The sequence below is a fragment of the Anolis sagrei genome, chromosome 5 (genome assembly GCF_037176765.1).
Source record: "Anolis sagrei isolate rAnoSag1 chromosome 5, rAnoSag1.mat, whole genome shotgun sequence".
Classification (NCBI taxonomy): Eukaryota; Metazoa; Chordata; class Lepidosauria; order Squamata; family Dactyloidae; genus Anolis; species Anolis sagrei.
In genome coordinates, this window is record NC_090025.1 from 54,169,464 (window position 1) to 54,186,987 (window position 17,524).

The window sequence follows — 17,524 nt, forward strand, 5'->3', positions numbered from 1 at the left end:
TATTGCTTCTCTCACCACCCAAATATTTTCTTTCTTCCTTTAAAAAGGTGTCTCAAAAGGTGTAGGGGGAAGGTTTTGCCTTTTGTCCCATGTGTTGTTTTAGCATGGGAGGCAGGCTTTATTCCAAACCAGATGGTGGGAGAAACTTTTAAATAAATAAAAAAGTGTGTGTGTGTGGGGACTGTTGGAGTGCAATTCTTTAAGATCTTGTGGGAAATGTATGCAGGCCTGGAAGTACCCCACCCCATCCTTTATGACTAACTAGCATGATTATGGCATAATCCTTTTGTGTGGGATCTTACCTACTTTACTCTCCTCCATGAAATCATTTAAGATATCATAAGACATTCACTTGGGTTTTTGTGTGTGTGTGTGTGTGTGCGTGGAACAAATTAGCATGGCTGCTTCTCTGAAAACTCTCACGGAGTTGATAGTATTCTGGAATTTGAGAAGCATTTTGAGCTACTGAAAAATTCCTTTTGTGTTGTTGATGAATGGCAGGGGGAGCTATTTCCTATAACAAGCTCTGTCCTTAGCGCTTTGCGGAATAGCTATTCAGAGAATCACACCCTCTTCAAAGCAACTACTCGGATTGCTTGACAACAAATGATGGCATCTCTGATGCAGTAGCTCAGAAATGTTGACCCAGTTTTGATCTATTTTCATAGTATTCCTGGGCCTGGATTGTTTTTCCCTAGACTTCTAGATTTGCACATATAGAGAACAGAAATAGGATGTAGCTCCCTCGCCTTTCCTATTTAATTATAGATCATATTTGTTCATATCCTTGTTACTTCTAGTTGCATTTACTGACTTTAATAGATTGAAGAGCTCATGTTTAAATTACAATTAAATTATAGCTTTATTATTCTAACTCTTTTGGAAAATAAATCCCACAGAGTTGAGGTGGCTGTGCTGCGCAGTTTATTTTACATTAGTTCTACATGTTCCTATGAAACGTGAGCCACCTATCATTGATTATCAATCAATCAATCAATGATTTATTACGGTCTTTGACCAGCACAGTACAGAATGGGGCATCGGTGCCCAAGGAAGGGAACTATCATTGATTATGAAAACACTAGGCCTTGGAAGGAATGGTTTATAACAAGGATGGGCAAACTTCAGCCCTCCAGGTGTTTTGGACATGAACTCCCAGAAATCCCAGCCAGCTTACAGGCTGTTAGGAATTGTAGGAGTTGAAGTCCAAAACACTCAGAGAGCTGAAGTTTGTCCATGCCTTGTTTATAATCTATGAACACTCATACTAAAATCAATCAATTTTAAGAATTTTAACAGTGCCACAGACTACTCCCTTTCCTCCTTCGTGCTTTTAAATATACTGAAGCATACTATCATATCTATCTCTTTGAAAATTGTTGTCCTGTTATTGTTGTGCTCTTTGTCAAATGTCTTATGCATTTATGGAGATATATTGATACAGCATCAAAAAGGGTAGTGTGTCAATTGAAACAACTTTTGTTTTTATCCATTTTTTTTACATAAAAAGTGAATAACGTAAACTTATTTTTCTGGGATCTAGAGAACACGTCTTAATTTTTTTGTCAGCTGTTGCTGATTAATCCCCTTCTCTCTTTCTGCATTCTTGATATTGTAACTGATATTGATTTCAAATTACAGTTACTGAATAGTTTTTTATACATTCTTTTTGTTGTTTGGCCATCCCATAGAGGAAAAAATTCAAAGCTAATGCTAATTTTGGTTTGTTTCTAATATAGTGCATTGCATTCTTTTAGCTTTATTGTAATTCATTTGATATGAGCATTGAAAAATATTGCAGTGTATGTGTTGTTGTTTTTTCACCCACAATTTATTGTAACATTGTATCTTGAAGCATACATTTAAGATTTGTGATACTGTATGGGTGAAGAAGGATTTGCTAGCAGTGTAATCCTTTGGTTAAAAATTGTCTTGATTTCCCTTCTTGTCCAAGTGTCAAAATGCATGCAAGAACATACAGAGTTCCAGTAATACTCTTTTAAGCAGACCATTTTATACATCTCATGGAGCAGGCTGTTATTAAGTTTCCTGTGTGTATATAAGACTAATCCTCAATTTGTTTTTAGAGACTGTGTCTACATAATATGCATATTGTCCCTTCCCCATATTTATTAGTTACTGTTGCAAGTGATTTGTATTGATTATAAATGTTTAATGTTTGTTTTCTTTTCTTCTAGGATCTTGAGATAGTATATTCTTATTTACATGGAATGGAAGCTTTGTCCAATTTGAGAGAACATCAGCTCAGGTAAGCCATTTAATGAATATATTTCGTCTTTTTAAATGAGCTTTTTACTTGGATGTTGCATACTGGAAAATTGTACTTGTTTATGAAGATGTAAACTGAAGTTTAAAGCAAAACTTCACAATTTGAAACGAAGAAAGGAGGTCCAGGATATGGGGAAAGTCAGTGAAAGTGAGGATGGTGAAACAGTTAGAAGGGTCTTCTCAGAATATCTCAAAACATAGACATGTTCATGCTCAGAAATAGACCAACCATCAGTGGAGCTGTTGCATGTGTTCTTGGTATCCAGCTGCAGTTAAGAATTTAGCTGTAGCCCTTTGGATCAGGTGAAGTTTCTGGACATTCTGCAACAGCATCCCGATCAATCCAAACAGGATGCAGCAGTGAGATGAGTCACAAAATCATATTACACCACTGGAATTGTAACTTCAGTTTCCCATCCAATAGGGTTATTTCAAGTGTGGGCACAGGGCCAGACAGTTCAGGAGTGCAACTCACCTTTTCAAAGTACTTCAAAGAAAAAAAATTGTTCGCATTTACTCAGAATTTAACATGGCACTTATTACAGTGAGGTGTCCAGTGTGCCATCTGGTCATGGAATCAGCTTCAGCTACTGAGGCCTGTTGATGTGGAGGAAAGGCTTGTAGTAGTTTGGCCTACCCACATGTAAGCTTGACCTTTGCTCATCTTGGCAGTGTTCCTAGATCTATCCTTGTCACTGGAGGCCAAAGTGGACTCTATGGCATAGAGCGCTTGGTGCTAGCTTTGGCTGACGTACCAGCTGCCTAACCAGAGTAGTTATGCACTGGTAATCTCCCTGTTAATGACTATAATGCAGTCTGTATATGGTTGCCCTTGAAGAAAATTCAGAAGCTTCAGCTCGTGCAAAATTCGGAAGCTTGGCTGTTCACTGTAATGTTATATAGACAGAAATTCAGTGTTCTCTACCTAAGAAAGGGGCCTGTGATTATTCCTGTTAAAATTCACTGCTCTTTAATTGTTCTCCACATGGTAAGGTAGAAGTACACCTTACCTACATTGACATACCTTTAAACCAACTGAACTACACCAGAAATGACATTGGATACAAAACATAGAACTGGAACTCTAAAATCATCACTTCTGTATTTTTTTACATCTTTTGCCAAACGAAGAAGTCAGTGAATCATTAAAAGCTTTCATGATACATGTTGTTCATTTTGATAGGCCAGAATGGATTGTGGATTCTGGGTTTTATTCTGTTTGCCTGGAAAAAGGCAGTCTTGATGCTAGCTGCTTCCCTTTGGAGAAGATCTATGCCACTTTGAGTCTCCTTGTGGAGAGAAAAGTGGGGTAATAATAATAATAATAATAATAATAATAATAATAATAATAGTAATAATAATATGCAACTAATAAAGTATTGTATAGATGCTGCAAGCTTTAGTACAGAATTGGCACTGGGGCACAGGCATTGTTGGTTGCTCTTAGGGATCAGGTTGGTTAATGTGGAAGAAAGCAATCTCTAAGGTAATTGGGTTCAAGTAGATAGAAAAGCAAGTGTTAGTATTGTCAAAGGCTTTCATGGCCAGAATTGGGTTGCTGTGAGTTCTCCAGGCTGCATGGCCATGTTCCAGAACCATTCTCTCCTGACATTTCACCCACATTTCTACCTCATAACCCCTGAGGATGCCTGACATAGACGCGGGTGAAATGTCAGGAGAGAATGATTCTGGAACATGGCCATACAGCCGGAAAAATCACAACAACCCAAGTGTTAGTACTTTGCTTTAGTCTTAAAAGGAAATAATAAACAGTCAGATTTTTTTTTTCTCTTTAAACCATGGAGTTACTTACTGAAACACTTATGTGTTAACATCTTTCAGCTGTTTTTCTACACTAATATTGTTTCTGGACCAACTTTAAAGGGAAACCCAAATAGTAGTAGGACAGTTGGGGAGATTATAAACATAAATAAGAATGACTCGGTTAAGATTGCTTCTGATGAACAAGCCACAAGTACTTTGTGTATTTTATTGCAGAAATTGTGAACAACTGTAATTTCCTAATACTGTTCAGAAATGTCAAATGTGAGTACTGGAAACTACACATTTGGCAGCAATAATCCAAGGAAGGGAGGGCTAAATTTGGATATCTATGGCAAATGGAAGCTGCTGATGGTTCCTTCATTCATTTGGATGTGGGTTGTTGATAAAGTGTTTAAAGTTACAATTAGGCCACTCTGTTGAGGTTGGGGCTGTTGGGAATAGAATCTATTAAGCACTTATAAATGTCTTTTAATTTAATTTACATTAACAACCAAAACTCTGTTAAATACACAAACTAGTTCCAATGGTAATTTCTTGAGAAAATACTTTTTTTACTGCAAGTTTAAAAATAAAAAGCCATTGTAATAAATAAGTACAGAATTTTTTTTAACAAGTGAAGAGTTTTTTCATCTCTGGCCTAGAATTCTAGTTACCTTGAATCAGAATTAACTGCTTTCACTCTCAGTTCTGAGGAAAAGATAGAATATATATGAATGACTATCATCGCCTCTTCTGCCATTTTGGACAGTTTGAAGGCAAGATTGAAAAGATGGAAGAACGATAGCATCCTGTTTCTCTTTTTCCTGTTATATTGCTTTTCCTTTATTGTTAGATTTCTGTATGCCCAAGCAGACGTCTCAGCAATGTACAATATATTTGATGATAGATAATGACTTGAAATGATTTTGCTAAAAGGTGATGACATTCTTGCCACAAAGAATGGTGCTTACATTAACAATTGGTCATTGGCAGCCTCACAGCCAAAGCTTGCCCCTTTGAGGGAGTGACGTCACCGCCAGCACTTTGGCAAAATATGGCAGCAGCCCGTAAGTAAGATGATTCATGGCCATGACCTCAGTGTTTGTTGCCAGCTTTCTTTGTTGAACACAGAATGTGTAGCATATGGTTTTGTGAAGGCAATTTATGTTGGGATCTCTGTAGGCTTCAACCTAGAATCCTCTAATGAAGTCCCTGGATCCAGGCCATGTAAACTTGTGGATGTGTGTGTGCTCAGAAGAACAGAATGGACAACTGCGGTGTGGAAGTAGCCACTGAAGCTGGCCAGCATTCTGAAGCTTCACTATTGTCCAAATCTTCCTTTGTATATTCTTTATGTATATCTATGAAATTAACTGTACTAAGCAAAAACAAAACACCCCAAGTTAATAGATACATTATATGTGGCATTAACAACCTTCATTTTTCATCTTAATTTTACTCTTTTAGAACTAGTTGGGCAATTCCAATGTGGTATCACTTCAGCAATATATAATATACAGGTGGATTCCAACTATTCAGTATTTCCATGTCTGAGTGTTTAGCCTTTAAGTTACCCGTCGGCTGAATTTCATGTGGTTTTCTTAGGCAATTAATACTTAGAGGTAGTTTTGACAGTTCCTTAATCTGAAATAGAGCTCACATCACCTAATATTCATTGGTGGTCTTGCATGCAAATACTAATCATGTCTGACCCTTCCAAGATCTGAAAGGATCTATTCTTTAGTGTATTTGGGTAGGATCTATAGGGTGAAACTATATAGTCATTTATAGTCATTTCCCCAGGCTTAGGGAAAATAATTTGACTCTTTCAAAAAATCTGCTTTCTAAATGATGTGTTTCATTTGATTTGATTTATTTTGCAGAAAAAGCATGGCTTTTGAAAGATGAGACAAGTCAGGGCTATTAACTGGGCAAAACCAAAATTTTAGTTTCATTTAGGTGAAAGAATGAATGGGACAGATGTCAACCCTTACATAAGTCCCACTGATTTAATGGGTTTGCTTTATTTGGGACTCGCAGTGTTATTTAGCCCAACGAGTACACATTTCTTCCCCCCCCCCCCATCTTCTGATATTTGTATCCCTTTCTTCCTGAAATGATCCCTGTAACCTTGGTTGCTGAAAAATGCATATTAGGAGTGCAGGTAGAGTTTGTCCTCTTTTTCTAATGACCTTATAGTTTTAGATTTTTAATAGCCTGATCATATGAGCTGCAACTCATAGGAAAAGTCAAAGCAAATCGTATGGCATAAAAATGCTTCTTAGAGCTGAAGCTTCTGATAGAAGTGACAATGGGGAATCTTCCATTTTTCTTGCAAATCCCAAAAGCTAAAACCTGCTTGTTAATCTTCTGATGAATCTTTTTAACTATCCGTTCTTTGCCTGCTCTGGAATAGTAAGTAAATGTATTAACTTTCCCAGTGTTAATATATGATTTGGAGCTCTCAGGTGACTTGAAAGACTTTTCTTTGCAGTAGGAGAGCCCCAAGGAATGTAAGTGTCTGCTTGGAACTGAAAGGGAAGCATGCATTTCAGTAAAATATGAATAAGAGACGGTTAAGTAAACCTGTCATATCTCTTTATTCTTGTCCTCCAATTACCCTTTCTATTTTCGAACTAGGATTGCATAAATTTGTCAGAATTTGGTGCTATTAATTGAGTCACATAATTATTCTTCTTTGTGGTCTCTGTGTTTCACACTCATGGATTTTATGTCTGTGAATAGCTGAGCCTTCTAAAACTGAGCTTGGCAGGGCACTCCAAACTCCTGTGTATTGGGCATCCCAGCTTGCCAAGCTACTGTCACCCCCGTTTTCTTTCTATCTGTTGACAAAGTAACACTTTTTGGACTCTTCCCACTGTGTAGATTCTTCTCCCTGCATTTTTGAAATATTATTACTATTGTATACTATTGTGTTCTTGTCCGTTTTTCCTATTTCTTTCCTTTAAAAAAGCGAGAAAAATATTTGCTTTATCATGACTTTCACCCCCCCCCCCCCCCCGCCTTTTTCTATGGCCTCTCTCTTCAAACAACTGGAAGGGCTTTTTCTTCAACAGATATTTGTTTTGGTATTATTGATACATGTCTTATTGGGACGGTTTATTTTGTAGGTTTTGAAAAACTGGACCACTTGCCTTAAGGTTTCATTGTTTTGGGAAGGCCTTCCAGGTAGATTTTCTGGCAACTTCAGATCAACCAGGTGTTGAGTCTGACTCATTCAGGTCCTGCTCTGGCCACAGAATCATTGTCATATGCTTCTCTGTTGATATCAATTTGAAACTTATGTCTGTAGTCAGAAATCATTTGAGCATTTTGTATATCTTATTTTATTTGATTTTATTTTATGATAGTTATAATTTGTGGGATGAGACCAAATCTCTTGCCTCTGTAACTGGCTTTAACTACTGCAGTAAACCAGGAAGTTTATCATTCTTTCTGTTTATTTACCAATTAGTTTTTCCTAACTTTTGATAAAGTATTTTATTGATTAGAAATAATTACAATTACAATCAGTTCTCAGAGGTGATGAGAGGCACTGAAATCTTTGTTACAATTATAATAAAAATAACTTTTTGTGAGTAGACTAATATTTTCAGTTACCTAAAATTGATTATAATTAGTGTTACACATAACACTTTATCCATATACATTCTGTTTTGTGTGTAAAAAAGAATTGCCACAGTGCACCCAGACATTAATTATACTGTTTGCATTGCTTTAGTACATTTGATAACTGTAAGACAGAGAACTGATACCAGTGCACTGATTTTGGGTAATATTTAAAATTGCATGAAATTAAAGTCTAATTATGACTGCGAAATAGTTTAGATTCCACTATAACATGATTTTTGTTCCTCCATTATAGTTGTCATTTCCAAATTGGTTCTGTCCCAAAAATATGGAAAAAGTTTCTTAAACTGCAAAAACTTGCGGAACATCCTGCAGCACATTTTGCTATTATTTTTCAATGAATATCTCGTAGAGTCTCAACCAATTCAGCGTAGTTTGTGGCAGCCACAAAAACAATGTTTCTGGAGTATAGCAACTACTTTCAAAGTAAATACTCCACAATTAAACAGGAAGTAACACTTTCATACCAGAAACAGAAAATGTTTCAAATTTTGCTACATACTGTTAAATGAAACTTTTAATTGATAATTTTCTTTCTTTTACAGAATGATGTGTGAAACAGTGAGATATGAAAGACATGAAGCCAATGAAGTTCTATACTAGTAAGTGTGACTCTTCTATTTTAGAAGTGACATAGGAAAAATAGCAGAACTACATTTTATGATCTTTGCACAAAAGATGTCCTCTCAAGTTATATTCTGGGGTGGGTAAATAGAGAACAAGAATGACACTGTTTTCCAGTATTGGCATAAAATGACAAAATAAGCTAAGTAGCTATATCTAGGATTCATTCTGCTTAAGGTGTTAATATGGAAAGTCCGTCATAAGTCTTACATAGAAAAAGGCAAAGGGATGTTGTAGCATCCTTGAGATTTTTGTAGCATAGGGCTTTATAGGGTTTTTATAGGGAAGGCTGAGCGAAGCAAGATAGATGCTTTTGAAATATGGTGCTGGAGGAAAGTTCTGAGAGTGCCTTGGACAGCGAGAAGATCCAACCAGTCCATACTTCAAGAAATAAAGCTTGACTGCTCATTGGAGGGAAGAATAGTAGAGGCCAAGATGAAGTACTTTGGCCACATCATGAGAAGAAAGGAAAGCTTAGAGAAGACAATGATGCTGGGGAAAATGGAAGGAAAAAGGAAGAGGGGCTGTCCAAGGGCAAGATGGAAGGATGGTATCCTTGAAGTGACTGGATTGAGCTTGAAGGAGCTGGGGGTGGTGACGACCGACAGGGAGCTTTGGCATGGACTGGTCCATGAAGTCATGAAGAGTTGGAAATGACTGAACGAATGAACAACAACAAAGGATTTTATAGACTAAGTCTACTCCATTGAACTTCTTTCTCTCAGTCTCAAAGGTGCTACAATATCTCTTTGCATACTGATACAGACTATCACAACTACGTCTTTAAATTATACCACATATAGAGATTCACGCCTGTTGGTTACATTTTTAGTAAACATCTTAGTTGAAATGGCTGGTACGCTTCTAGCATATTTATACTGTGGAGAACCTTTATGATAGTTTATGAAATCACATACTTCAGATCCCAGATGTCTTTTTGCGATTATTTTTAATTTTAATGTTGCCCTTTGAATCCATATTGGATAAGGAGGGAAAAATGACTTAATATTATGTCAGTTTATCTAACCAATTTTCTCCTTGACAGTTTTGTAGCATTTGGCTTTACAACTTCATGTAGAGATTTCATGATTGTGCAAACTGATTTAGATCACAGTGTGACATATGAACCACCACATCCTGCCTTAATCCTACTGTACAATCTTAAATGGCAGTTGAATTGCTTTGTGGGTCACATTGTAAATAAATAGATTGGCTGAACAACGTAATCTAGCATTGTGATCACGCTTGTTTCGACCATGAACATTTATAAGGGTTTGTTTTCTTCACTGCCTTTAGTAAGTCCTGAGGCTTGCTCTTCAAAACTGGCTGCTACCAGGATCAAGCTATATATTATTGATTGGCCTATTTTCCTTTTTGTCATCGTCGGAGCACTTGCATTATCCCATAGGCAAAACATAATATATCAATATAAAGAAATTATGGCTGTAATCCTGTGCACACTTGTTTGGAGGAACTCCTCATTAAATGCAGAGGATTTGGCTAGAAGTTTGTTTTTGGATAGAAATCAAAACGCCATAACTTCTGATACTCAGTTTTAGCAAAATAAAATTTGTAGACGTCGAAATGGGAAGACACGATAAAAATATTTTCTATTGAAGGAAGATTTTACCCTGGGGCCTCCCTTGATAGCCACACAGTTTGAAGAATATACATCCATTGAGACCATTTTCCCAGTCTCAATGATTTATTAAACAATAAAGGTTTTAAGGGAAACAGAAAACAGCTTTGAAAGATGTGAAATCCAGTTTTACTCCCCTCAGAATCTTTTAATCTGTGAGAGACTTCATCTCTTTGCAGGGTTAAAAAAATTCCAGGGTGGTAGTAGTTAGTTGAATTGAAGGGCACATTTTCTCTGAGCACAACATGATGGCAAGCTTATAATTCTGAATAAATGCAGGTTCCTTTCAGTTGCTCAAATGTAGGCTGGATGACCACCGTCACTTTCTCTGTGTACCAAGGAACCACAGTGGTGGTAGGAATTGTGCTATAATTGTACCCTTTCAGCAAGTCTTTGTAATTATGACCTGTAACTGAATTCTTTAAAATCAACCGCTTCGACTCTTCTTTCTAAAAACCAAAGTAAGTGGGAGGCAAGGGAATGGCTGCTGAATAATTACCGTGATTTGTTAGGTGCTTAACATTACTAAATATTGAAGAGAAAAAGAAAAGGCAACCCTTATCCTCAATATGATCATATAAGGGATGAGAATAAAAGGGGCGGAAAGAGATTTTTGAGATTTTTAAAGAGCAAAATGTCAGCAAGGCAAAGGGATGTCTTTAATCAGGATAAAAGTGAAAGAAGAGATACCATAGTTCTGAAATATACTTTTTTAAGAAGAAGGAAACAAGACAATGACATGCATGAATGTTACAGGGAAGTGCATTCCAAAAGAATCAGGAAGAGAAGGAAGTGAGAGAGCAAAAGATTTTGAGGATTTAACAAAGAACAAAAAGAAATGAGATTGGAGTATATTAAAATTGAAAATAAGAGCGTGACTGGTGGGCAGGAATATACTATTCATATGTTTAAAGAGAAAAAAATACAATCGAAGAAAATGTAGACAGTGAAGGAATGGGGGAAGGGAAAGCTAAGGAACGACTGTGCAGTACAGGTAAGGGCAATTACATTGAAAAGAACCTTGTGCTAATCAAAGTACATAAGAGACTATTTGAATATTTGCGAGAGTGATAGAAGTGGGAGACTAATTTTTAAAATATGTGATGCAACATGACTAATTAGAAGAGATTATTATATTAAGTGTGGAGGAGGACAATAGGGGAAAGTGGAAGAACAGTAAAGAGGCAGACTCACTCAATAAAAGAAATTATCGTGGGTTTCCAAGACCTGACCAAAGCTGTTGATGACCATGGCTCTTGGCTGTCTCCTTGATCATAAAAGGTGACTTGATGCCCAATAACAGTAATAATAATTTCCCCTCAGAAACGTTCAGAAGATATAAACATACTGTAGCTTCGTGGGATCAGAACAAAGGCCAATCCAATTCAGCATGTGGCTTCCTAAAGTGGATAGCAACATACTTATGAGAAGCTCTCTAGTACTATTGTTTTCCAAATGCATGTGATTAATCACAGCTAGTCACTATTGGCAAACCTTTCCTCCATTAATCTATCTAATGCAGTGGTTCTCAGCCTGTGGGTCCCCAGATGTTTTGGCTTTTAACTCCCAGAAATCCCAACAGAAGGTAAACTGGCAGGGATTTCTGGGAGTTGTAGGCCAAAACACCTGGGAACCCACAGGTTGAGAACCACTGATCTAATGCAATGGTTCTCAACCTGTGGGTCCCCAGGTGTTTTGGATTACAACTCCCAGAAATTCTAGCCAGTTTACCAGCTGTTAGGATTTCTGGGGACCCACAGGTTGTGAACTATTGATCTAATGCTTCTGTTCATGTTATTGTGATTATGGAGTTGGCAAGTTTTTGAGGAAGTTTAGGTGGGAAAAGAATGACAAGAAATATAAAAAATGCTAAATCCAAATTAGTAATAAAACCTTTAAGAATAATAATGCATTGCCAAAGCTTAGTTGATAAAAACAACAACAAGAAGATTTTTAAAAACCCTGAGAAAATAATAATTATTTGAATTTTTTTTTAAACATAGTGGCAGAAGAAGAAGCAATATTCTATATCCTTTGCTAACTCTGTGCTCTTTTAAAAAAAGCAGGTATGCAGATTGGGCTTAGAGTAAGGTAGTAAGCAAATAGGCATTTGTAGAAGAATCAAAGAGGGAAGACATTTTTCCTCATTAATTTTTCTTCTTTATACCTAGAGGTATCACTGATAGAAGGGTTTTGAAGAAGAACTAGAAAATCAGCCACTATAAATGCTATCCTGAGATTCAGTTAAACAATATGGCCTGAACTAAAGAATCAGTAGGCTTCATTTTTGAAACATACTATATAAAAATGTAGGTGTCCACTTGAGAAAAAGCTAGAAAGGCATGGATTTATTTGAAAATTTCTATGAGAATGACAAGGTTTCTTCTGCTTAATCTGTAACTTGGTTATGGGAAGGCCACATTTTCTTATAATGCCTTTTACAGAGTTTCCTAAGGCAATCCGTGCCCTTTGCTTCTAAGGCGTGGAGACAGCTGCTTTTGTTCTGCTGTGAACGGTGGGCCATAAGGGTTATAGCTATACAAAGCCTTGATTCTCAAGGAAGCGTAATTACTTAGGAGAAGTTTGTGTGCGCATGTCTGCACGCATGTATACATATACATTTGGGAGATGCACTCAGCCTGCTTTCTACTGTGACTTGTAGGAAAAGGAAGAAATATTTCAAAAACTTATCTCTGAAAACGATTGAAAGCCTTCTAAATAAATAGTCTGATTTTGTAGTGTCAGTAAAGCTCAGTGTTCTGATTTCAAACAGCATGCCAAGATCGCTTCAAGAAAGGCGTTTAGATTCTCATTGTGCTCTTATTGGCTTTTGTGAAAGTCATCCAGTAGAATATTTAATAATGCAAGAGAAGCTGCAGCCAGGCTAGTCTGTTGCCATTTTCATTCTCCTCGAAGGTATATTATTCCTAGCTGGCAAAGTTGCCTTGGGATCTGGCCAGGTCTGCACTGCAGTAAATCAAAATTGCTTATTTACATATTCCATTGGGAATGTGTCTCTTAAATGAGTGCTTCCTAGCCAACATTAGACATTAGGCAGACATGTTCAAGATTTTGCTAGTTGATTATGCATATATAAAATGTGAGAGATCCAACTTTTAGAAAAAGCTTCAGCTCTTCCAAGTTGTATGTGTCAGCTGGTAATTGTTACCTGAATACTAGTACAAGGAGTTGCCATGTGCTACTTTTGTATGTGTATGTATGTGGGGTGGTGGTGGAGGGGAGCATTTATTACATGCAAAGTTTCCTAATGATATGCAAAATGGAACAGCTCAGTGAACTGATTCCTTTTGCCAGTTGTGAGGGATTTCTTAAGAAGATTCTGAGTCTAATTCAGATTGAAGAACTATTTTTAATGTAAAGTATTACCATATTTCTAACAGTTTTCCTTAGAATATGATAGGCATTACATTGTCTGATAGCACCAGCAGCATGCTAAGTTAAAAACAGAGACTTGACCCAGTTTTTTTTAAGATAATGAAGCAGAATAGAATGGTGGCTGAACTTCAGGAATTCACAGTGGGAGTTGAGATTGTTGAACAGCAGTAAATATAAAGGGCCAGGCTAAGATGTTCTTGAGTTGTGTCTTGGGTTGGCAAAAATGGCTTTGCTAGAGAAATTGATCTTGGAGGAAGTGGGTATAAATTTAGGAAGAAGCATGCCAGAAGATATTGAGGCAAGAATAGTACAGAGGTTGAGTTTTATTAGAATAACAGATGTGTAAAGGACTGATGATGGAGAGTGGAAATTTAATACCTGTTTTCTCAGGGACTGGCTATCCTCACTGGTTGGACTTTAAACTAGGCTGTGTACTGTTTAACATCTTTATTAATGACTTTGATGAAGGTTTAGAGTGCATGCTTATCAAGTTTGCAGATAAAACCAAATTAGGAGAGATAGCTAATATTCCAGAGGATAGAATCAGGATTGACACATTAGAGAACTGGACCAAAACTAACAAAACGAATTTCAATAAGGTCAGAAAAAAATGAAATGCAAAGATACAGAATGGTGATGCCTGGCTCAATCACAGTCCATGTGAAAAAGATCTTGTAGTCTTCATGTACAATTGAACATGAGCCAACAATGTGATGCAGCGATAATGGGATTTAGGGCTGCATCAAAAGGAGTATAGTGTCTAGAACGAGGGACATGGTGCTTCTCTATTCTGCTTTGATTAGACCTCACCTGGAATACTATGTTCAGTTCTGAGCATCACAATTTAAAAGAGATTTTGACAAGCTGGAAGGAGTCCAGAGGAGGGCAAGTAAAATGATCAAAGGTCTGGAGACCATGCCCTATGAGGAGCATCTTAAAGAGCTAGGTATGTTTAGCCTGCAGAAAGAAGGTTGAGAGGCGATGTAATAGCAATGTATCAATATCTGAAAGGCGGTCATTAGGAAGAGGGAACAGACTTGTTTTCTGCTGCCTTGGAAACAAGGACATGGAGCAATTGGTTCAAATTACAGAAAAGGATATTCCACCTGAACATTAGAAAGAACTTCCTGATTGTTAGAGCTGTTCAGCAGTTGAACTCTCTGCCTCATAGTGTGGTGGAAGCTCCTTCCTTAAAAGCTTTTAAACAGAGGTTGGATGGAAATCTGTCAGGGGTACTTTAGGTGTGCTTTACCTGCATGGCAGGGGGTTAGACTAGATGGACTTCCAGCTCTATTATTATTTTATAATATTCATGTTCATCAGTTGATATACAATGTTTAACATAAAATATCTGTGAAATGATTATCTAACAGAACTATAGACAAGAATATTATCAGCATTTTATTTCCTAGCAAAATTAAAAACATGGACTTGTGGCTGTTAGAAATTCACAAGTTTAGTTGACGTCATGACACAACAGTTGATTTATATGGACATGCAAGTTAGCCTTTAGTCATGAGTCAACATGTTTATTAAGTGTAAAAGTGAGATATTGTTTGTATTCATTAAATTTCTCTGTCTTGGAGATTTATCCAGGTCATTGCTTACTTCATTAGTTATTTTAGAATTAGTCAGTAGCTTTGCATTTTAATAGCAGTGTTGCAGTCTTGTCAGTTTAAAACCAAAACAAAACCCTGTGTGGGTTAGGCCAAAAAGTCTGTTGTGATATATTCCTGTTGTTTATGACTCAGAATTATAATTAGGTAGAAATGTTTATTTAATATTTTATAATTTAGATAGTTAAATATGCTTCCTGTATCATGAGATTCAAAAAGGTTTAAGAAACAGGATTTCAAATTCTAATATATTTTATTTTTATTTTTCTTTACAGCCCTGATGATGTTGGAACCTGTTGGTATATCCTTCTGTCTGGTTCAGTATTTATCAAAGAATCGATGTTTTTACCAAGGAGCAGGTATGACTGGAACTTGTATAGCACCTTAAATATTTAAATAGGAGTTATATATTTATATAGTTATATAGTTAATGAAATATCAGTTGCTGATACTGCACAAAAAATAGAAGGAGCCTAATATAGTTTACATGTTTCATACTGTTCACCAGGTTTTAGAAGTAATTTCAGCATATTCCTCAAATGAAGACTAGACAGTGATCCCTGCTATTTGCCCTACTTTATGAGTGCAGACACTTTGGAATGGTCCTTTTTGTTCTCTGCAACAAAATAGGGGTTTTTAAATTTCATGTTAAAAGCCAGCTAATTTTATTTTCTAGCCAAATGAAGATTGATTTTATAAACTTGTATCATAATATACATCAAAGATGCCAAAACTAGGGCTCATGATTCTCATAATCATAAAACTAGTAGGGACTATTGGTTCTGTCTACAGTGCCATTTAACATGATCTCAGCCTATGGACTGAGATTTCCAAAACGTGCTGGGATTTACTTTGCTAGTGCTGAAAAACACTGTTATTAAAAAGTAAGTTATGTTTACGCATTTATTTGTAGAATGCTTAAGTCTGCTTACACACTTAACAATGTTCTAGTGGTAAGCAAGTACTTATAGCTGAGTTGTTTTAGAGTCTCTGTCATAGATCAAGATATGAAATTGGCTTGCATATTGAACAAAAATCTATGTAATAGACAAGTAGAAATTCCATAAAATAAGATTTTATGCCATTAATTAATCACTTTAGATAAACCTGGCCTATAATTTTGGGAGTTTCATGGCTTCACCTTCTTCTGGCCTGAAAAAAAGTTGTTTCAAAGTAATCCCAGTTTTATATAATTGTGTCATCATATCCACAAACTGTGCTAAAGCATACTACAGTAGAGTCTTGCTGATCCAACCTTTGCTCATCCAACATTCTGTATTATGCAACACAGTCTGCCTCCCGCCCATTTCGATACATTGCAATGTTTTGGTGCTCAATTCGCAAGTACAGTAATTACTACATAATGTTACCATGTATTAAACTACCCTTTTCTGTTGATTTGTTGTAAAACATGTTTTGGTGCTCAGTTTGTAAAATCATAACATAAATTGAAGTTTAATAGGCTTTTCCTTAATCTCTCCTTATTATCCAACATTTTCACTTATCCAACGTTCTTCCAGCCCATTTATGTTGGATAAGCTAGTTGTTTCCAGAGTTACAGCATCGGAAACAACTAAATATACATATTGGGGTGTTGTGTGTTTCCCGGGCTCTATGACCATTCTCTCCTGCCATTTCACTGTCTGTGGCTGACATCTTCAGAGGATTAAATATATATATATATATATAGTTTGAAAAAGTAAGAAAGTTAACATATCTAAACCTCATATGGTTCTTATCTTAGTCAACAGGCCTTACTATGAAAAAGTGCCCAGGTCTTGCACAACTGAAGAAAAAGTTACAAAGTTGAAGATAAATCACAAAAAACATCATGTAACCTAAGTTTTGAAAGCTCTTAGATATCACTTAGCTCACTTGGAGAATTTGTCAGAAACTCTATTGAATCCTAGGAAGGGAGATGTCTTCAGGGTACTTTGATTAATCTAAATGACTTGATTTCTTATTCTGTCTATAGTACGGATATTTATTAAAGTATGTACATATTACAAGAAAAATGTGAAAAGGATATAAACGTGAGGTAGAAATGATGTGCTGCTTTGCCTGCTGGATATTATATAGCAGAGGTTTTTGGCGAGGGCACTTGTTACCTATAAAAGTGGTAAAATTCTGTTTCCTAATTGTTTACCTGCTGATTCAGCGCACCTGTTCTTAGTGTGATATTATTTGTTCAAGTAGATAGACATAAAGCTAACATTTTCAAACAATCTTTTTCTAAACCCAGATGTATCACTTAGTATATGAAACTGAGTCTACATGCTAAGTAAATAAATGTTGAATTTTAAATCTGTATTTAGTCTTTAAATGTTTCTGTGCATTAGGGGGTAAAGGAAAAAAAAGCCCTGATAAAAATACTGGCACGTTAGGGGTTGATACAGATTTAAGTCAACCTTGAAAAGGTCTCTCTTGAATTCTTTCCCTGTGTGCCTTAGCTTTTGGTGTCTCGTAGCATTTAAATCAATTTTATGCCAGCTTGCCTGAGGCTATAAGGAAGGTATTGCGCAGACGTAGTTTAGAACCACAAGGA

The 17,524-nt window shown here is 36.4% G+C and overlaps 1 protein-coding gene across 4 annotated transcripts in view; it reads left to right on the forward strand.

Moving 5' to 3' along the window:
- The window catches only part of RAPGEF2 (Rap guanine nucleotide exchange factor 2), a 189,099-nt gene that overhangs the window by 66,529 nt on the left and 105,046 nt on the right, over window positions 1–17,524 (forward strand). For all 4 annotated transcript variants that reach the window (XM_060778766.2, XM_060778769.2, XM_060778768.2 and 1 more), the window contains exons 2-4: window positions 2,199–2,269; window positions 8,250–8,306; window positions 15,255–15,338. In XM_060778766.2, the coding sequence (XP_060634749.2) occupies window positions 2,199–2,269; window positions 8,250–8,306; window positions 15,255–15,338 (212 nt within the window). The remainder of the gene's footprint in view (window positions 1–2,198; window positions 2,270–8,249; window positions 8,307–15,254; window positions 15,339–17,524) is intronic.